This window comes from Helianthus annuus, chromosome 8, assembly GCF_002127325.2.
Source record: "Helianthus annuus cultivar XRQ/B chromosome 8, HanXRQr2.0-SUNRISE, whole genome shotgun sequence".
Classification (NCBI taxonomy): Eukaryota; Viridiplantae; Streptophyta; class Magnoliopsida; order Asterales; family Asteraceae; genus Helianthus; species Helianthus annuus.
In genome coordinates, this window is record NC_035440.2 from 138685755 (window position 1) to 138701731 (window position 15977).

The window sequence follows — 15977 nt, forward strand, 5'->3', positions numbered from 1 at the left end:
ATGATTCCAGGGAATGAAACATCATAGCAGGATCCGATCTTAATTATACTAGCAAATCTCGATGCACTTGGACGTGAACAAGGTCAGCCGATAACATCAATTTCGTTGTAATGTTAACACATCTAATCAAACAGAATCATACATTCTTTTAATATACATAAACACTATCGGCATATAGTCACATATATTTAACGCAAATAACATCAACACTAACCATAGGGATCCAGACGGATCAAGATGCAATACAAACAAGGAGGAACTTCGCGAAGAGGAGGTGTTGTCAAACTGTCGTCGGGTTCCAAGGGGTTCTAGGGTTTCAATGAGATCAAGTTCCAACTCACGTAGTACATGTCATAATATACACGACTCTTGAAAAGGTGGGCTCAAGGTTAGTTTGGGCCGAGATTATAAAACAAGAGCCGACCCAGTGGCTTTTCTTTCAATCAGATTTGTATAAGTCCAACAACACTAAACATGTAGTTATCCTAACACAAGCTAACCCATTACACACACATATACGATTACTCAATTACGATATATCCAACACGTTTATCAAAGTCACAGTTGAACAAATTATTAAAACAAGCATAGGAAAGACAATAACGAGGGAAATCTGAATCACAAAACCGCACGCACTAACCGTGAAAGTTCGGATTGTCACAATACGTGTCGTTACCACATTGGACATGATTTTGCGAGGTGTTACAACTTCTTCTTCTAGACTTGTTTTATCTTGAATACGATCCACGGCATCCAAATGATCCTTTAGGAAAATTGCCATCTCTAATTATTCCGGTGTTAGTCTTGTTCTTCGTATGGACAATACCCTGCCATTAAGAGAAAATGCACTCTCCAAAGCTACGGTGGAAGCTTGGACCGTTGGTATATCACGAGCCATGGTGGCTAGAATCGGGAATTCCGATTCTTTTGGTTTCCACCATGACAAAATGTCAAAGTTTTTATATTCCTCGGCGGTCATAGTACGCGAATATTAGTTTCTTTATATCTACCGAGTTCACTTGATGGGGCGTTACCCCTCTGTTGTTTAGCCGTTTCATCTCTAACGACATTCAACATTGTTATGATTGGGTCTCCAATGGTAGTCGTACTACTAGAGGCCGACGTCCGAGACTCAAACAAATTAGTAGTATGTTTTTCCCCATATTTGTTTAAATAATGATCATAAACTTTAGATAAACAAGTGTTGAATGTTTTTTTGATTTTATCTTTTAATCTTGGATCCTCCTCATGCATATTCAACTTGTCATATATTTCCTCAATTAAAGCTTCAACACCCGGGACATTTAAAAATGGATTTAAAGCGGCGGCACATAGAAAAATGAGTGGTAAATCCAAAAAATATTTTTAAAGAAGAAGATGAAGATTGTGTAATGATCATAGTAAAGCTTATGGAGTAGAAAAGGATTCAAGAAGAAGATGAAGATTGTGTAATGATCAAATGAATAATTTGCACCATTTATACTGTCAGGAATCGATTCCAACGGCTAGGAATCGATTCCAGCGGTAATAAAATCATTAAATGCTTGGTTGCAACGGCTAGGAATCGATTCCAACGGTAACATCATCAAGAGTTTAATGCACCGGGTCGGTCGGAATTGATTACGGAGGAACCAGTTCCGGGTAGGAACCGGGTACGGACCGATTTTTTATATAAAAAGTGGAACCGGGTAAAAACCTGCGGGTTTTTTGAACCCGGAACCAGTTCTTCAATAAAGCGGGTAGGAACTGGAACCGGTTCCTGGTCGGGTCTATCGGGTCGGGTGTAGAATCGGTTATTATGTCCATATCTAGCACTGGTGAATGTGGGACCGCCCACTTTGCCCAGCCCATGGGCCGACCCTACATTTCGTGAAGTGCCAAGAAAACATAAAGAGGGTTTAGTACTCCCAAAAGGCACGAAGACAAAAAGATAGTGCTATTGATCTTTTACTAGTGTTGCATTCTAGTAACACAAAGGTTGTTACATCCCTCGGTATCACTAGGGCTAGCAATTTCTACACGAACACGATAACATGACACAAACCTATACGAAATTAACAGGTTTCGTATTTAACCTTAACAAGTTTTGTGTCTATAACAGGTCAATACACTAAGACCTGTTTAATTTCATGTCTTAACAGGTTAAATACCTATTAAAATATACACGTACGCTTCTCTTTCGCTCCAAACCCTAATTTTCAAAATCATGGAGTCGCTCTTTCTCTTCAAACTCCAAAGCCCATCACTCTCTCTGTGCGATTCAATCCTGCGTCAACGATTCAAGAGTATTAAGTTTGTTAAGGATTATGTATTTATGCATTATTTAAGACTTTTGTTTCACTAAATAGGCTCCTAAATGGTTAAATATCAAATACGTAATAACCCCTGGTTTGGTGAATGTTGGGGGCCCACCTCCATTCCCTCATTGGAAAGCTAATGTCATATACTTTACAATAAAACCTATTACAATCATGTTTGCAAAAGTCGCTAGGCGCTCCCTAGTCGGTCGACCGAGGAGTTGAAAGTACTCGGCCTAGGCGGAGAGTACTCGGGGAGTACTCGAACATGTTAAAGTATAAAGAAATTAGTTTTTCGAAACTATATATATGTCAAATAACAGAAATTTACTAATATCTAGAACAAAATACGTGAAAATGATATTAAATCTTTAATATGATAGGCATAAAAATTATATTTTATTATTTTTTAAGTCAATATCGGCCTGAGTTGACCTACTAGATACGATTTTGGCCGAGGTTAGCCGTGTTTGACTGATTTCGAGTAATTAGGCGGAATCAAAGAAAGTCACCTCGGTAGCCTACCTTGTAGTGACTATTCGGGGAGTATTCGGCCTTGGAAACCTTGTTTTACAACCATGATTACAATATTGAACCAAACACGCATGGGTTAGAGGCGCCATCGTATACTTGTACATAAAAATTCATTACGAGAGTAAATTAAGCCTATAAAGATGGGCGTATCGTTGCCCACACGTAAGACTGAATCACACTTGAAATGTAGAAGACACCAATTATCAATGCCTCAAAAGTCATTACAGCATTGAATTAAACCTGAAAAGTTAGGTGCACCAATTACCAGTGTCTCAAAAGACGAATTAAACAAAAAGGTAGTTGCAAATCAATATTGCAACATTAATCCTATACTTATGCTCTGTAAGACTTGCTTTAAAACATCATTTAGAAGTAAAATAACATAACATTCAAAAGGTTATGTTTACACAACTGGAAAAAAAAAAAAAAAAAAAAAAGCATAATTTATCTAAAAACCATTCAGGGAACTCGGATATATTGCGGCCCAGATAACATCCCATCAAAATACACATATTTAATCCATTAGAGATTCAAGACAACATTTTTATCTACTTATAAAAGGAATCTTGCTAACTAATTGCCTAAACTTTTCAGTTCCAAATTTACCCCCCACACCTTGTATTTCTCAAGAATATGCATGCAATCTAAAGCCAAAAGATCATCATCAGACCGCTTTCGTTTTGTTTATTGTAAGCACCTTCTTCTGCATTTTTTTATAACCGGTGGGTCCCATGGTGCACGTTAGCGGTGGTGGCGTGCAACAAAATTGACGAGGGGACTGGAAAAACTGGAAGATCATAGTGACAGGCATTGTACCCTCTCGGGAAGATTCTTGGGCAATGCGACTGCAACAACATATCTTTGAGGAAATGGTTTTGGTGCATTTGCAGCTGCGTCGGATAACGATGACGATTCGCCTTCCGCCTGCCCCCTTCCATGAAATTTAGCAAACCGATTGATAATTGAGAATTTCTCTAATTCTTGACATTCCACTCTTAAATCCAAGATTGATGCTCTCTTATCCAGCCTGCCAACGTAACAAGAAAATTATGATTGTATAAACATAACTAGTGCATCAAAATATGATAAAGAAAAACTATATTATTTATTTCCAGAAATCTAATATGTTAAATAATGTAATTTAGAAGGTCTTAATGCATTAAAAATACACTTGGACAATCTTTGACTTGTATAACCCTGATGGACTCATTTAACCGGTCCCCTTTTTAGCTAACTTTTTTATGTTACCTGAGTCAACCCATCCAAAAAACTGGTCAAAGTCGCCACCTCTACAGTATACTATAATCTCTATATCAGCTTCACACATGAACTTGTATGGTCGGTATAATTGACTTTAATGTAATTTGTAATCAAAAGCATGTGTTAACACCAACAATATGGAAAGACCAAAAGAAGCAAAAGATACCTTGCAAAATCACCTTCTACCCTTTTTGCTTTACTCGTGCAGTCTTCCACAGCTTCTGAAAGACGAGTATCATCATTTTTCTCAGATTCTCTGTTTTTATCAGATATGCTGCATTTTCCCACACAAAAAAAAAAATAATAATAAAAAATAAACACAAATTTCTCAAATATATTTAAAGGTAACATTTTGAAATCATAAATAAAAAATTAAAACTTGTAGAACTATTCTTACAGATTTGATTTCCTCTGAGAAACACAAGATACTAAATTGCATGCATCCCCCAGTGCCAGTCGCGAAGCATAAAAAGCCACGCTTTCGTAGCTTGATGTAGCTTCTGTTGAAAGAAGAGCGGGTGGAGGAGGGGGGAATAATTGTTGCATTAACTGTGTTGCAACGATAATCCGTCTCTTTGGTCTTGGTACATATTCACTTAAATTCCCATCATCTTCCACCTGTCACCACCAAATTTTTATTAAAAACTACAGCAAAAAAATACAGAAAACTTGAAAATAATATAAAATTTGGGATATCCTGCCTTTTCCATCAACCGTTTGGTTGCTTCACACCATTCCATCGAAGCAGTCCTGCGGGTTATAAAACACACACCATGTTACCAAAAAAATCATGATAAAAAACATACATTTACTCAGTGTATTATAGTGTTTGATCCTTTTTACACGCACCAGATGCCTTGAAGATTTTTTGAACTTCCGGATGCTTCCTTGAGCCAAGAATGAATTTCATCCCTAGACCACTTGCGCTTCTTTGGTCTTAGTGTAACCAAATTTTGAGCAGCGATGCTGGGTTGCAGATGCTGCGAGGTCAACTGGTGGTCAACGACAACAGATGATGAAAGTGGAGTTTTCCAGATAACACCGTCCTTACTAGTATCGGGTGCGCCACTTGCTGGCAGCCCCTTTGAAACGTGTGCTGTTGTCTCCAAACTACCAGAAACTTTAGATGGTTGTTCCACTGTCCTTACGCCATCCGCTCTTTGTGAAGACGTTTGACCGGTTTTCAACGTTCCATATTGATCAAACCATGATGGAGCCATCAGAGGACTTATGTGAGAGTTCTCAGTTTTAACAGTAGGCCCGTTCCTATTAGACGCAAGTGCATCTTTTAAGGGTGGATTAGCAGATAGAGAAGCTAAACTCCAGTCAATGTTATCTGTTGGCAATGTTGATTTTGGCATTTCAGAACTTCCAGGGGAGACGGTTACTTGCTGAGCACGCAATGAGTTATCTGAATCTTTCGATTTACTTATTACCTTGTTATTTGGGTCATTATCGGTATGTTTATAAGCCTTCATTTGGTTCAGTAACGAAACTTGTTGATGGTAATTATTTGGTTTAAGAGAACGGCCAAACGCTTCAAGATCTTTCTGAGATGCAGTAGATGAATCATTGACTGCTGCTGGTCCATTCATCATTTGACCTAGGTCAACCTTTTCAGTTGACCCTCTCTTGTCAGATTCTTGTTCCTCGAGATTCTGCTGACCTAGAGAAGTTGATTCCACGATATTAAATTGACTTTTGCCAGGTTGACTTGCTGGAAAAACTTGCTGAGTTGAAAGTTTTGACAACGCATTAGGCAACATTTTTGGAAATGCACCTTGTTGAGACACGCCTGAACTGGATTCATTGCCAGCCGTTGGATGATTTTGAAGGTGATTTCTTGAATTGGGAAAGCCCGTACCACCTAAAGCTGCAGATAAGTTGCCCATCATCTTATTCCCCATGGTTTGACTTTGACTTTGACTTTCACCTGATATACTCATTCTATTCTTAAAATCTCCATGTGATATTTCCTGGAAAGGAGACATCTCAGCATGACTCTTGCCTCTTGAATTAGCGGAGGACTGAGATTGACTCAAAGAATTCTGTTTGACTGCCTGCATAGCCATTGGTAACCGTTGTGAAGGTGGGCCCAGTTGTAAACCAATACCCTGAGAGTTGGATGATTGACTTCTCTGGTGACCTCCAAAAGACCCATCGGAATTTTCGGGTTCAGGGATCTCGGATGACAAATTACGTTCCTGCGAGTTCAAATTCCTTGCAATTCCACCATCTCTTGATTGATCTACCTTGTGAAGAAGCTCCAGCATATTTTGATTTTGACTGCTCAAGTTAACAAAAATCAACATATTTTATATGATGTGATAATTAAAAGACAGAAAACAAAGAACCCCATAGTTCAAATGATACCTAGGTTGAGATGCCTTATCTGATGTGGATAAACCAACCGATCTGTCATGCGGAGCAAAGATATTAGGCATATGACCCGGAACCATGCCCTTGAAACGCATATCATCAGATCCTTTTAGGGCTCCAACCTGAGGTACAAACCCCTGAAAGAAAACAGTTGGCACTTGTAACCGAATGTTATGTATGTTAAACGGGTCAACTTGGGTCGTGTATTATCTTATCTTATTCAACCCATTTACTTATAAAGGTGTCAACTTGGGTTGTGTATTATCTTATCTTGAATGGGTAATCATAATTAAAGCATTAATTAATAATAAAAGAATTACAAACCTGGCCACTACTTTTGGCAAGTCCAAAATTTCCTTGATCTTGAGCTCCGAACCCTCTAGAATGCTGCAGGGATACAGCCTTTGTATTGGTACCTTGCCTTGCTCCATAAGGCACTCCAACATCTTCATCCAGGTTTCCCATTGGATGATATTGAAACTTCCGTGGGCCCGGTCCCACAATCTTTCGACCTGCCTGGTTAGACAAGGATCTGGAGTCACCAGCATCTGAAGACAAATGTTCCCGTTGACCAACTGAGCTTGACCTATAGCTGTCATTAGAATTCTCCTTTCTACTGCTATTTAGATCCTCCTTATCTGAGCTATTAAATGATGATTCAGACACCTGCGGGCCCTTATTGTTTAAACGACGTTGTGAAATCTCTGAACTCTCACTCCCTTTCGATTTCACCGAGGATTCAACATGTTTCCAGTGATTAAGATGATGGTTGTTGGGAGAAAATTGGTTAAAATGATTACCACCCTGCTGCAAGTTGCTTAAATGTGGTATAGCAGCAGTGTTTACTCTTTTCCAATCATTATTCTGAGATTGCTGCAAGGGATTATCATTCTCGTTTATATTGAATCCAGAGTTCATTGACGGTGGAGCGGGTCCATGCTGCTGAGGTGTCCGCTGACCTGGCACAGCATTTTGTAGATCTCCACGGTGTAACCAATTGTTTCCTCCTGAAGAATGAGGGGGGAACCCCATGTTTATATGATGCTTACCATTCATATTAGGCATGTTAATATCAGTTGAAGCTGTTTGTGTTTGTGTTTGTGTTTGATGTTTCCCACTGTCTTCTTGTACGCCTACACCACCATCACTAGTAGTTTCTGCCACTGCAGATTGCATAAGAGCACTCCAGCTACCACTCTGCATAGACGGCAAACCACTTGCAAATTCACTATCATCTAACAAACTAGACATTCCTCCAGTTGTGCTTTTGCTACTTCCAAAAGCTTCCCATAAGTTATCATCCGAACCAAACAAGATTTTCTCCTCTTCGGGGTCTAACGGAGCCGCATCTGTAGCTGATTTATCCTGTGCCAACTCTACAGAGGATTCCTGAACAGATGGATTCTGTGGGGCATTCATCCTGCTGTTTGACCCTTGACCAAATGTGTTTCCAAATAAACCTTTGTGTTGTTGTTCTCGAGCTACAGCATAACTGTTGCCAGTAACTGCATTATTATGAGGAAACTGGTTTATAGGTCCTCTTGAGCTAGAGACAGGAACCCCGTGTAAAGACGGTTCAACCTGCTGCTCGGAGTGCAACGCTGGTGAGGCACGCTGCAGCCAGTTTGGGTTAACGTTAACCCCTGCAGGCTCAGTCCAACCATAACCAGATGAATTAGAAGTTGGAGTGCCATTAACGAGCCCATGTGAAAGGCTTCCAGACGCCTGTTGCCTAGCAAATTGAGAAGCTTGATTTAACGAGTTTTGTTGCCTTTGAATCTCCTGTTGCCTAGCAAACTGAGACGCTTGATTTAACGCGTTTTGTTGCTTTTGAATCTCCTGTTGCCTCGCGAATTGAGAAGCTTGATTTAACGCGTTTTGTTGCTTTTGGATCTCCTGTTGCCTCGCAAATTGAGAAGCTTGATTAATCGCATTCTGTTGCTTTTGGATCTCTTGTTGCCTAGCAAATTGAGAAGCTTGATTTATTGCGTTTTGTTGCTTTTGAATCTCCTGTTTCCTTGCAAACTGAGAAGCTTGATTTAACGCATTTTGTTGCTTTTGAATCTCCTGTTGTCTTTGAAGCTCTTGCATTTTTCTGAGCATGAGCTGCTGTTGCAATTGTTGTGTGTCACTAAATCCCGACTGTTGTTGTAACGGTTGTTGAGTTAAACCAGGATATTGACTGTTCGTCTGGTGCTGACCACCAAAAAGGTCAAAACTACCATGAGCATCAGAACTCTCTGACCTGAAAGGATTCTTTGAAGGTTGTTGTTCAAGTACAGGTTCTTGTTGGGCCTCATGGAACGAAAAACCCCTTTGGTTCGCATTATTTTGATCGTATTCTGTATTCACTCCCATAAAATTTGCTTCATCAGGTCTCGTTTGAAAATTTTGTCGTCCATACATGTAGCCATTAGAGCTTGACTGTTCATGGTGAGACTGAGATGGACTTCTAGCAAACTCAGGCCTTGCATTTGTTTGTGTAATGTTGAACATATATTGGTCTGGAACACGTTGACCACCGTGTCCTCTCTCAGTTTCTGCTTGAGAATATAATACAAAAAGTGATGTTAAAACTAAAGGTTGCGATTTCAACCATTGACCTATAAACAGGTTAAACTCGACCTCTACCGCATCAAATGAATAATTTTTAAAACATGATTCAAAATAAAGCATGTTAGATGGATCAAACGGACCGAAAGTGTCCCAAAGTGTTTTAAAGCATACGGCCTCTGAAACAAATTTATTTCATATTCAACAATCAACACATTAGTTATTAAAAAAAGAGGCAATTTCATATATACACCTACAAACTTGCAAAATATCATAAATACTCTTGCAAAATTATAAATATCATATATGCCCAGTTCATCAAAAACAAGTTAATAAATGACAATTTTACCCTTATTTTTCTGAACTTTGAAATCTCATATATGACCTTTAACTTCAAATATTATATTTACTCATTTCTAGCTTAATTTATTTAGCTTAAATATTATATACATGAAGAATACTATTGTTTATAAAAAATGGGTAAAAATAAATTTTCGCTTAAAATGTGTTATATAAACATATGAAGTTAAAAGATGAGCATATATGAAAATATGAAGTAAAAAAATAAGGGTAAAATGATTATTTAGTAGAATGTACTTAATAAATTGGGTATATTTGATATATTAACTATTTTGTAAGGGCATGTATGATACTTTTAGTTTTGGCTGGGTATATATGAAATTTTTCAAGTTTGTAAGGGCATATATGAAATTAATCCTAAAAAGGAACCAGAAAAAGGAGAGAAACGTTGAATAATAACCCAAACCCCTTTCAAATCTGTTACTTGACCCGTTGGACCCACCCATTTTGTCACCTCTAGTTAAAGCAATCAAAATTTTTCATGATTAACTCAAAAAAAACTAGAAAACACCAAGTAGCATTAAAAAATTGCAATTAAAAGCCAATCGTGTTACCTGATTGTTGTGCATTGTAGTTTCTTGGACTGGAATCCGACACACCAAACTGTTTCTGATTACCAACCCACAAATTATCATTTAACGACCAATTCTCATCCTGGGATCGTAGACCCTGGGGCAGATTTTCTTGTGCAAAGAAATTGTGAACCCTATCCCCGACCCCGTTGCCAGGCATTAATGATGCTGGCCCCACGATTTGAGGCTAAAACTAAAGGTTCAAAAAGTTTGCAAAATAAAGGTTCAACCACCTCCAGCTCTAAATCCAGTAACTTGAGGTCCCAAAAGTGTATGTACCTTCAGCCTACATACAGTAATCAAATATTACATAATCCTGAATATAAATATTATCAGCTTACTATGAAGTGGCTGACAAATAGAAAACATCTACTTTACGCATATTTTAAGAATAAGTTGATAACAAGATCAAGTACTGAGATATACAGATACAACATTATCTGTAGCATACAATTATATATGCATGTCTGCATTTTGATAGGGTCACGCCTGATGTTATGCGCCTCTTCTCTGAAAACATTGATTCATAAATTCTTTTAATTCGTCAACCCTATCTAAGGTACCTCTTAACAAAACAAAAGAAACAAAGAATTTCAAAAATTAAAACTATCTAAAAAGCTAGATCAATAAGATGAATTTCAACAACGATGGTACCTATGATTTAACATGTATGAGAAGCAATGCAAATATGACATCCCTAAGACCCCAACAAACTTACATCTATGGCAGGAAGTGTGATATGTCTCCATGACAAACTATAGAAGCAACGCAAATACGACTCTTCTCCTACCGAGGATTAACAAATCTAGGTTTTCTCACTGAGCTATTAAATTTCTCGTCACATAACAGATTTAACTTCTAACTCTTCCTTCTTCTTTAATACTTTGTAATGTAACTAGTTTGACTTCTTTATCGACTTTAGCATAAAAAATGAATTTGACTTTCAATTCACACTTTAGAAAGAGACAGCATGCTCAAAACAGATATCAATCTGAATAATCATTAGTGCAACACTGCAACTGAACTTTACTTAATGTTGACAAAATGCTTCAAGAAAAAACTGCATTTGTATTGCAAGCACGTCCATTTTGAATATAAACATATATAAATAAACTATATTAAAGTTCCCAACGATTTCTAATGGTTCTCGTCTAAGCCCATGGCTGGATTAAATAAACGTCATGCAGCAAAATAGCAGATATATATTAACTAATTAGAAAGTTGATTATTGGTATATACGATTCCAAGCAAGGAGTTTTATACACATACAGTAGTATCTTTAGCAGGAATGTACTTACTTTGATAATATGATTCGCTGATGTAAGTGAGTTTGTCAAAGCAGCAGCAAAACTATCTAAGATGGACTTTCACTTGTGAGATCTGAGATATCCTAAAATCAATAAAACAAGCTTACATTAATAGCAATAGAGACCTCATTATATATGTAAGGTGATACCCATTATCGGTAACATAAAATAACATACAGTAATTACAAAAATTAAATCTCCTCCATCACAAAATGCTAACTTTTGGAATGAAAAGTCTATTCAACCTGTGTTAACTACTTGTAAGGCCAATAGAGTATTAACCATGAACCTAGCTTGCAAGAGACCTTCCTATCCAGTAACAACTAACTAGATATTGTAAACCTAAACCACCTCACTGGAAATCATATGAAAGACTGAGAGCTTTCACTTACTGACTCATGTTCCTCATACCTGACGGTTCAAACTTCAAAAGATCCCGCTACTCCCGTAACTCAACTCTCTCTGATTCTTCAATTTCAAGAACATATTCAAAACTGTAGCTGAAACCAACTAGGTGTTATCAGTTAACTTAATCACTAATGTCTAGTTGCCACGTACACAGTTGTAGAAACTAAAAATACATGTAGTTATTTACTAGTAAACTCATATCAACTCTACAACGCTTAGCTACGTTGCTCGTGACTAAAACACACTCTCATGTGCCCTTGTCCAGTAAGTTACAACTTACAACCCCTGATTCTTTCATAACAAGTCACCAATATAGAGCTAGCTATATCCACGTCCCTCGGTTAATCGAAAACTAAAAACTTCAAAAATACAAATCAGAAATGAAGGTGCACCTCCTAATTCACGACCGAAACGGTACAACCACACAAACTTTGATACATTCCACATAAACAACAAACTAAACACAACAAAACCAGCACAAACACACAATAAATGTAACACACACATACATTGCACAAACATACACACAAATCAACCATTCAAAACCCTAAATCTCTCACCAATACACAAAATCAACTTTAGTAGACGCATAATTTAATCAAAACGCATAAAATAAACACAACGGAAAAGAAGATTCGTTTCGAAAAGTGAAATATACGCCTTTTACTTTACAAATAATTAAAAATTAGGGTTTTGAGGCGTATGAAAAAGGTGCGTAGGAACTTACTTAAGAACATTGAGCGATAACCGCCGGTGGAGATCGAAATCGGAGGTTTGTGGATGTTGAAGGTTGAAGCTAGGGTTTGAATCGGTGTGAAAACGGGAGAAGATGAGGGATTCAGAGAGAGATAAAGTGATCGAGCGAAATTTTCAACGAACAGTAGAATGAATGAATGAGCCTAGGTTGGGGACGAAGCGGAGGTTCGGGTTGGTACGAGCCGTGTGGTTCGGATTGAGGGTGAATGATTGGGGGTTTGGAAATCCTTTTTGTAGGGAGGGGGTAGTGACTGACTAGTCATTGCGTTGTAACCGGAATTACTCGTTCACACCTAAATCGAAAATGGAACCCACACTTTGTTTTTAGAAAACTACAGAATTATCCGTGCGTTGTGGCAGGAGTTTGGTAGACATCGGTTCAGTTCATTACGGTACCGGTACCCGGTATAACAATCGAAAGAGAATAACATAAAAATAAAGTTGAAAGAAAAGTTTATTGAAATTTAAGGGTTGTTTAATAACTTTATTAAAGTTAGAGTCTAAGAAGTAAACTCAGTAAACTACATGGGGTGAAAGTGTAAAAGGTGTGGGTTACTATTCATCAACCCACGTCTTTCTATAACTTTATTAAAGTTAAGGGTCTATGAAGTAAACTGAGTAAGCTACGGGGGTGAAAGTGTAAAAGGTGTGGGTTACTATTCATCAACCCACACCTTTTAATATATACTAGTGGTTTTCTCTCGTACTATGCGATGGGAACTCAGTTGGTATCCGTTGTGTACGTTCTGGTACCGACACTCGCAATCAAAAGAAAAAGACTAAAAAAAAATAAAGTCGTAATATGCCCAAAAGAACACGTGTTTTAAATCAATCGGAAACCATAAAAAATACTGGTTCCAATACTATCGATATTTGTACCGATGTTGTTCGGTTATAATCGATTCAGTCAACACTCGTATAGTTTACGATAAAAAAAATGTTTTTTCTATATTTTTATTGGCGCTCGTATATTTACAGCTTACGATAGAAAAATATCAATCGAAAACCATAAAAAGAATATCGGTTCCGATACTACCAGTACAAAAGTATTTGTACTGATGTTATTCGGTTGAAATTGGTTCGGTAAGTCCCATATCAATACTCGTATAGTTTACGATACAAAAAATGCGTTTTTATGTTTTTATCGGCACTTGTATAGTTTACGATAGAAAAAACAAACTAAATCTCATTGTCGGTTTCGGTTCAATTTGGTACGATAGCGTCACGGTATCCATGTTAAATATCATTGTTGGTTTCGGTTCGATTTGGTACAACAATGGCACGATATCCATTTAAAAAACAAATTTGAAAAAAATCAAAATAAGTATAATATTAAAACTTTAATTGTACTATTCATCACCACTTCAAATTTATATGTATAAAATTTGAAAAAAAAATCAAAATAAATATAATTATAAAACTTTAATTTTACTATTCATCACCACTTCAAATTTATATGTATAATATAATATAATATAATATAATTATAAAACTTTAATTTTACTATTCATCACCACTTCAAATTTATATGTATAATAATAATAATAATAATAATAATAATAATAATAATAATAATAATAATAGGTTATTTCCTTACGAGTTGCGGCAGTACGTTGTCGCAGGCATTCGATTGATATCGGTTAGGTTCGTTATAGTATTGTACGATAATGCACTCCTTATAGAAATCAACACATGTTTTACATCAATTGAAAACGGAAAAAACGATCAACGGTACCGACAACGATGTTGTCCAAATAGTATCAATCAGTTCAGATTGTTATGGTACTTGTAATGATATTCCTTTATCATCGCAGACAGGGTTGTTTAAATGAAAATTATCGAAACTAGAAATCATAAAAAGGAATACAGGTACATGTAACAATGTTGTTCGGTAGTATATGTCAGTTTACCAAAAGTAAAAAAATAAAAAATAAGTACCGGTACTAATACTGATGTTGTTTGTTCGGTTTCGGTTCGATTAACTACAGTTGCGACACAAAATTCTTTACCAAAAAAACCATACAAATGAGTACATGTACAGGTACCAATGTTGTTCGGTACGGGAAGGTAGAGATACGATATTAGTTTATTGATAACAAAAACAATATAATAAATATTGGCTTGTTGAAGGCAAAAACAGTATAAATAAATACTGGTACCGATACATATATTATTTGATCGGTTTCGGTTTTTTTTGTTACGATAGCAGTACAATTAAATGTAAATAATAATATGTATAATAGAATGTATTGTAGTATTAAGAAATAAAAATATGAAGAAAAAAACTAGATGTTATTATAAAAAATAAAGTTATTATTCATATTCACTTTACAGTTTCCTATTATATATACATATATATAATATTTATATTTATATTTATATTTATATTTAATGTTATTTTCACGGTTTGTTTTAGAGAATGTAATATAAATTATGAGGAAGGTTATTTTACAAGACATTAGATTCGTGTAAAGTATAGGAGCTCATAAAAAGGTGACATGTGTACTTCAAGTTTGGATTATAATGACATTAAATATATAACCTCATAAAAAGATGACATGTGTACTTCAAGTGTGGAGTATAATGACCTTAAAATCGTGTAAAGCGAGGAGACCATTAAAAAACTGACATATGTACATCAAGCCAGGTTGTCCAGTATAAGTGCATAATTACATAATGGTACATAGTCAAGTAGTGTTACGTAATTACATACTAGTACATAATCATGTAAAGTTACAAAACCACGAAAGAATAAAATGCATATTACGTAATTACGTACTTGTACATAATTCTGTAAAGTCATACAAAAAAAACACGTAACATAATACAAAAATGCTTAATCATGTAGCTTGAAAAATAAAAATACTTTAGAAATTAAAATATTATAGCAATAGCCTACTCAAATTAAAGAGAATAAAATGCTCGTTTTTATAGTGTATTTTAAAGAAAATATATTAACACATGAAAAGTTATAGGTGTTTAAAAATAGTGAGAGAAATGGGTTTAAAAGCCAACAATATTGTCTCTTCCTATTTTGCCAATTTCTCCACTTATTTTTAACGTGATTTGGTTATTTGGGGATCGTTTAAATCTCAACCATTGAAATCTTAGATCAATGGCTTATATTGTCTCATACACTTCCTACGATTACAATACTTTGTACAAGATCATCCCTGTAAGTTGTATAACTACTTTTATTTATTATTTAATGTGTTTTTATAGATGTATAAGAAAGAAATAATCGTGATACTTGTGAGTTATGTGAGATTATTGCTAGTGTTACAGTTTAGAATAGTTTTAGATATTTGTATGAATCGTGTACTAATAGTAAGTAATGTCAATATCCAAGTTGGATAATTTGAATAGAAAATTAACAAGTGTATGAATTAACATTTTGGAAAATGTATACTAGAAAATGACCAAATACATTGCGTTTCATATATGAGGAACCATCACATGTTTTGTTGAAACGAAACCACATGACCCTTCGTGAAAGAGTATGCTGGTTGATGGTTAAAATGATTGGCAGTTATTCGGAATCAATTGTAAAT

The 15977-nt window shown here is 36.1% G+C and overlaps 1 protein-coding gene across 4 annotated transcripts; it reads right to left on the minus strand.

The window, feature by feature from the left end:
* Positions 1–3274: 3274 nt before the first annotated feature.
* LOC110908321 lies at positions 3275–12625 on the minus strand. Of its 4 annotated transcripts, none has more exons than XM_022153241.2 (11): positions 12398–12625; positions 11674–11762; positions 11254–11345; positions 9938–10241; positions 6795–9010; positions 6465–6607; positions 4941–6377; positions 4793–4841; positions 4489–4709; positions 4258–4365; positions 3275–3858 (listed from the first exon to the last, which is right to left on the minus strand). In XM_022153241.2, the coding sequence occupies exons 4-11, from the start codon at positions 10113–10115 to the stop codon at positions 3627–3629; spliced, it is 4584 nt and encodes a 1527-aa protein (XP_022008933.1). In that variant the 5' UTR covers positions 10116–10241; positions 11254–11345; positions 11674–11762; positions 12398–12625; the 3' UTR covers positions 3275–3626. The 4 variants fall into 4 exon arrangements, with proteins under 4 accessions (XP_022008933.1, XP_022008934.1, XP_022008932.1 ...); XM_022153242.2 differs by having other exon boundaries at positions 11674–11772; XM_022153240.2 differs by lacking the exon at positions 11674–11762.
* Positions 12626–15977: the final 3352 nt, after the last annotated feature.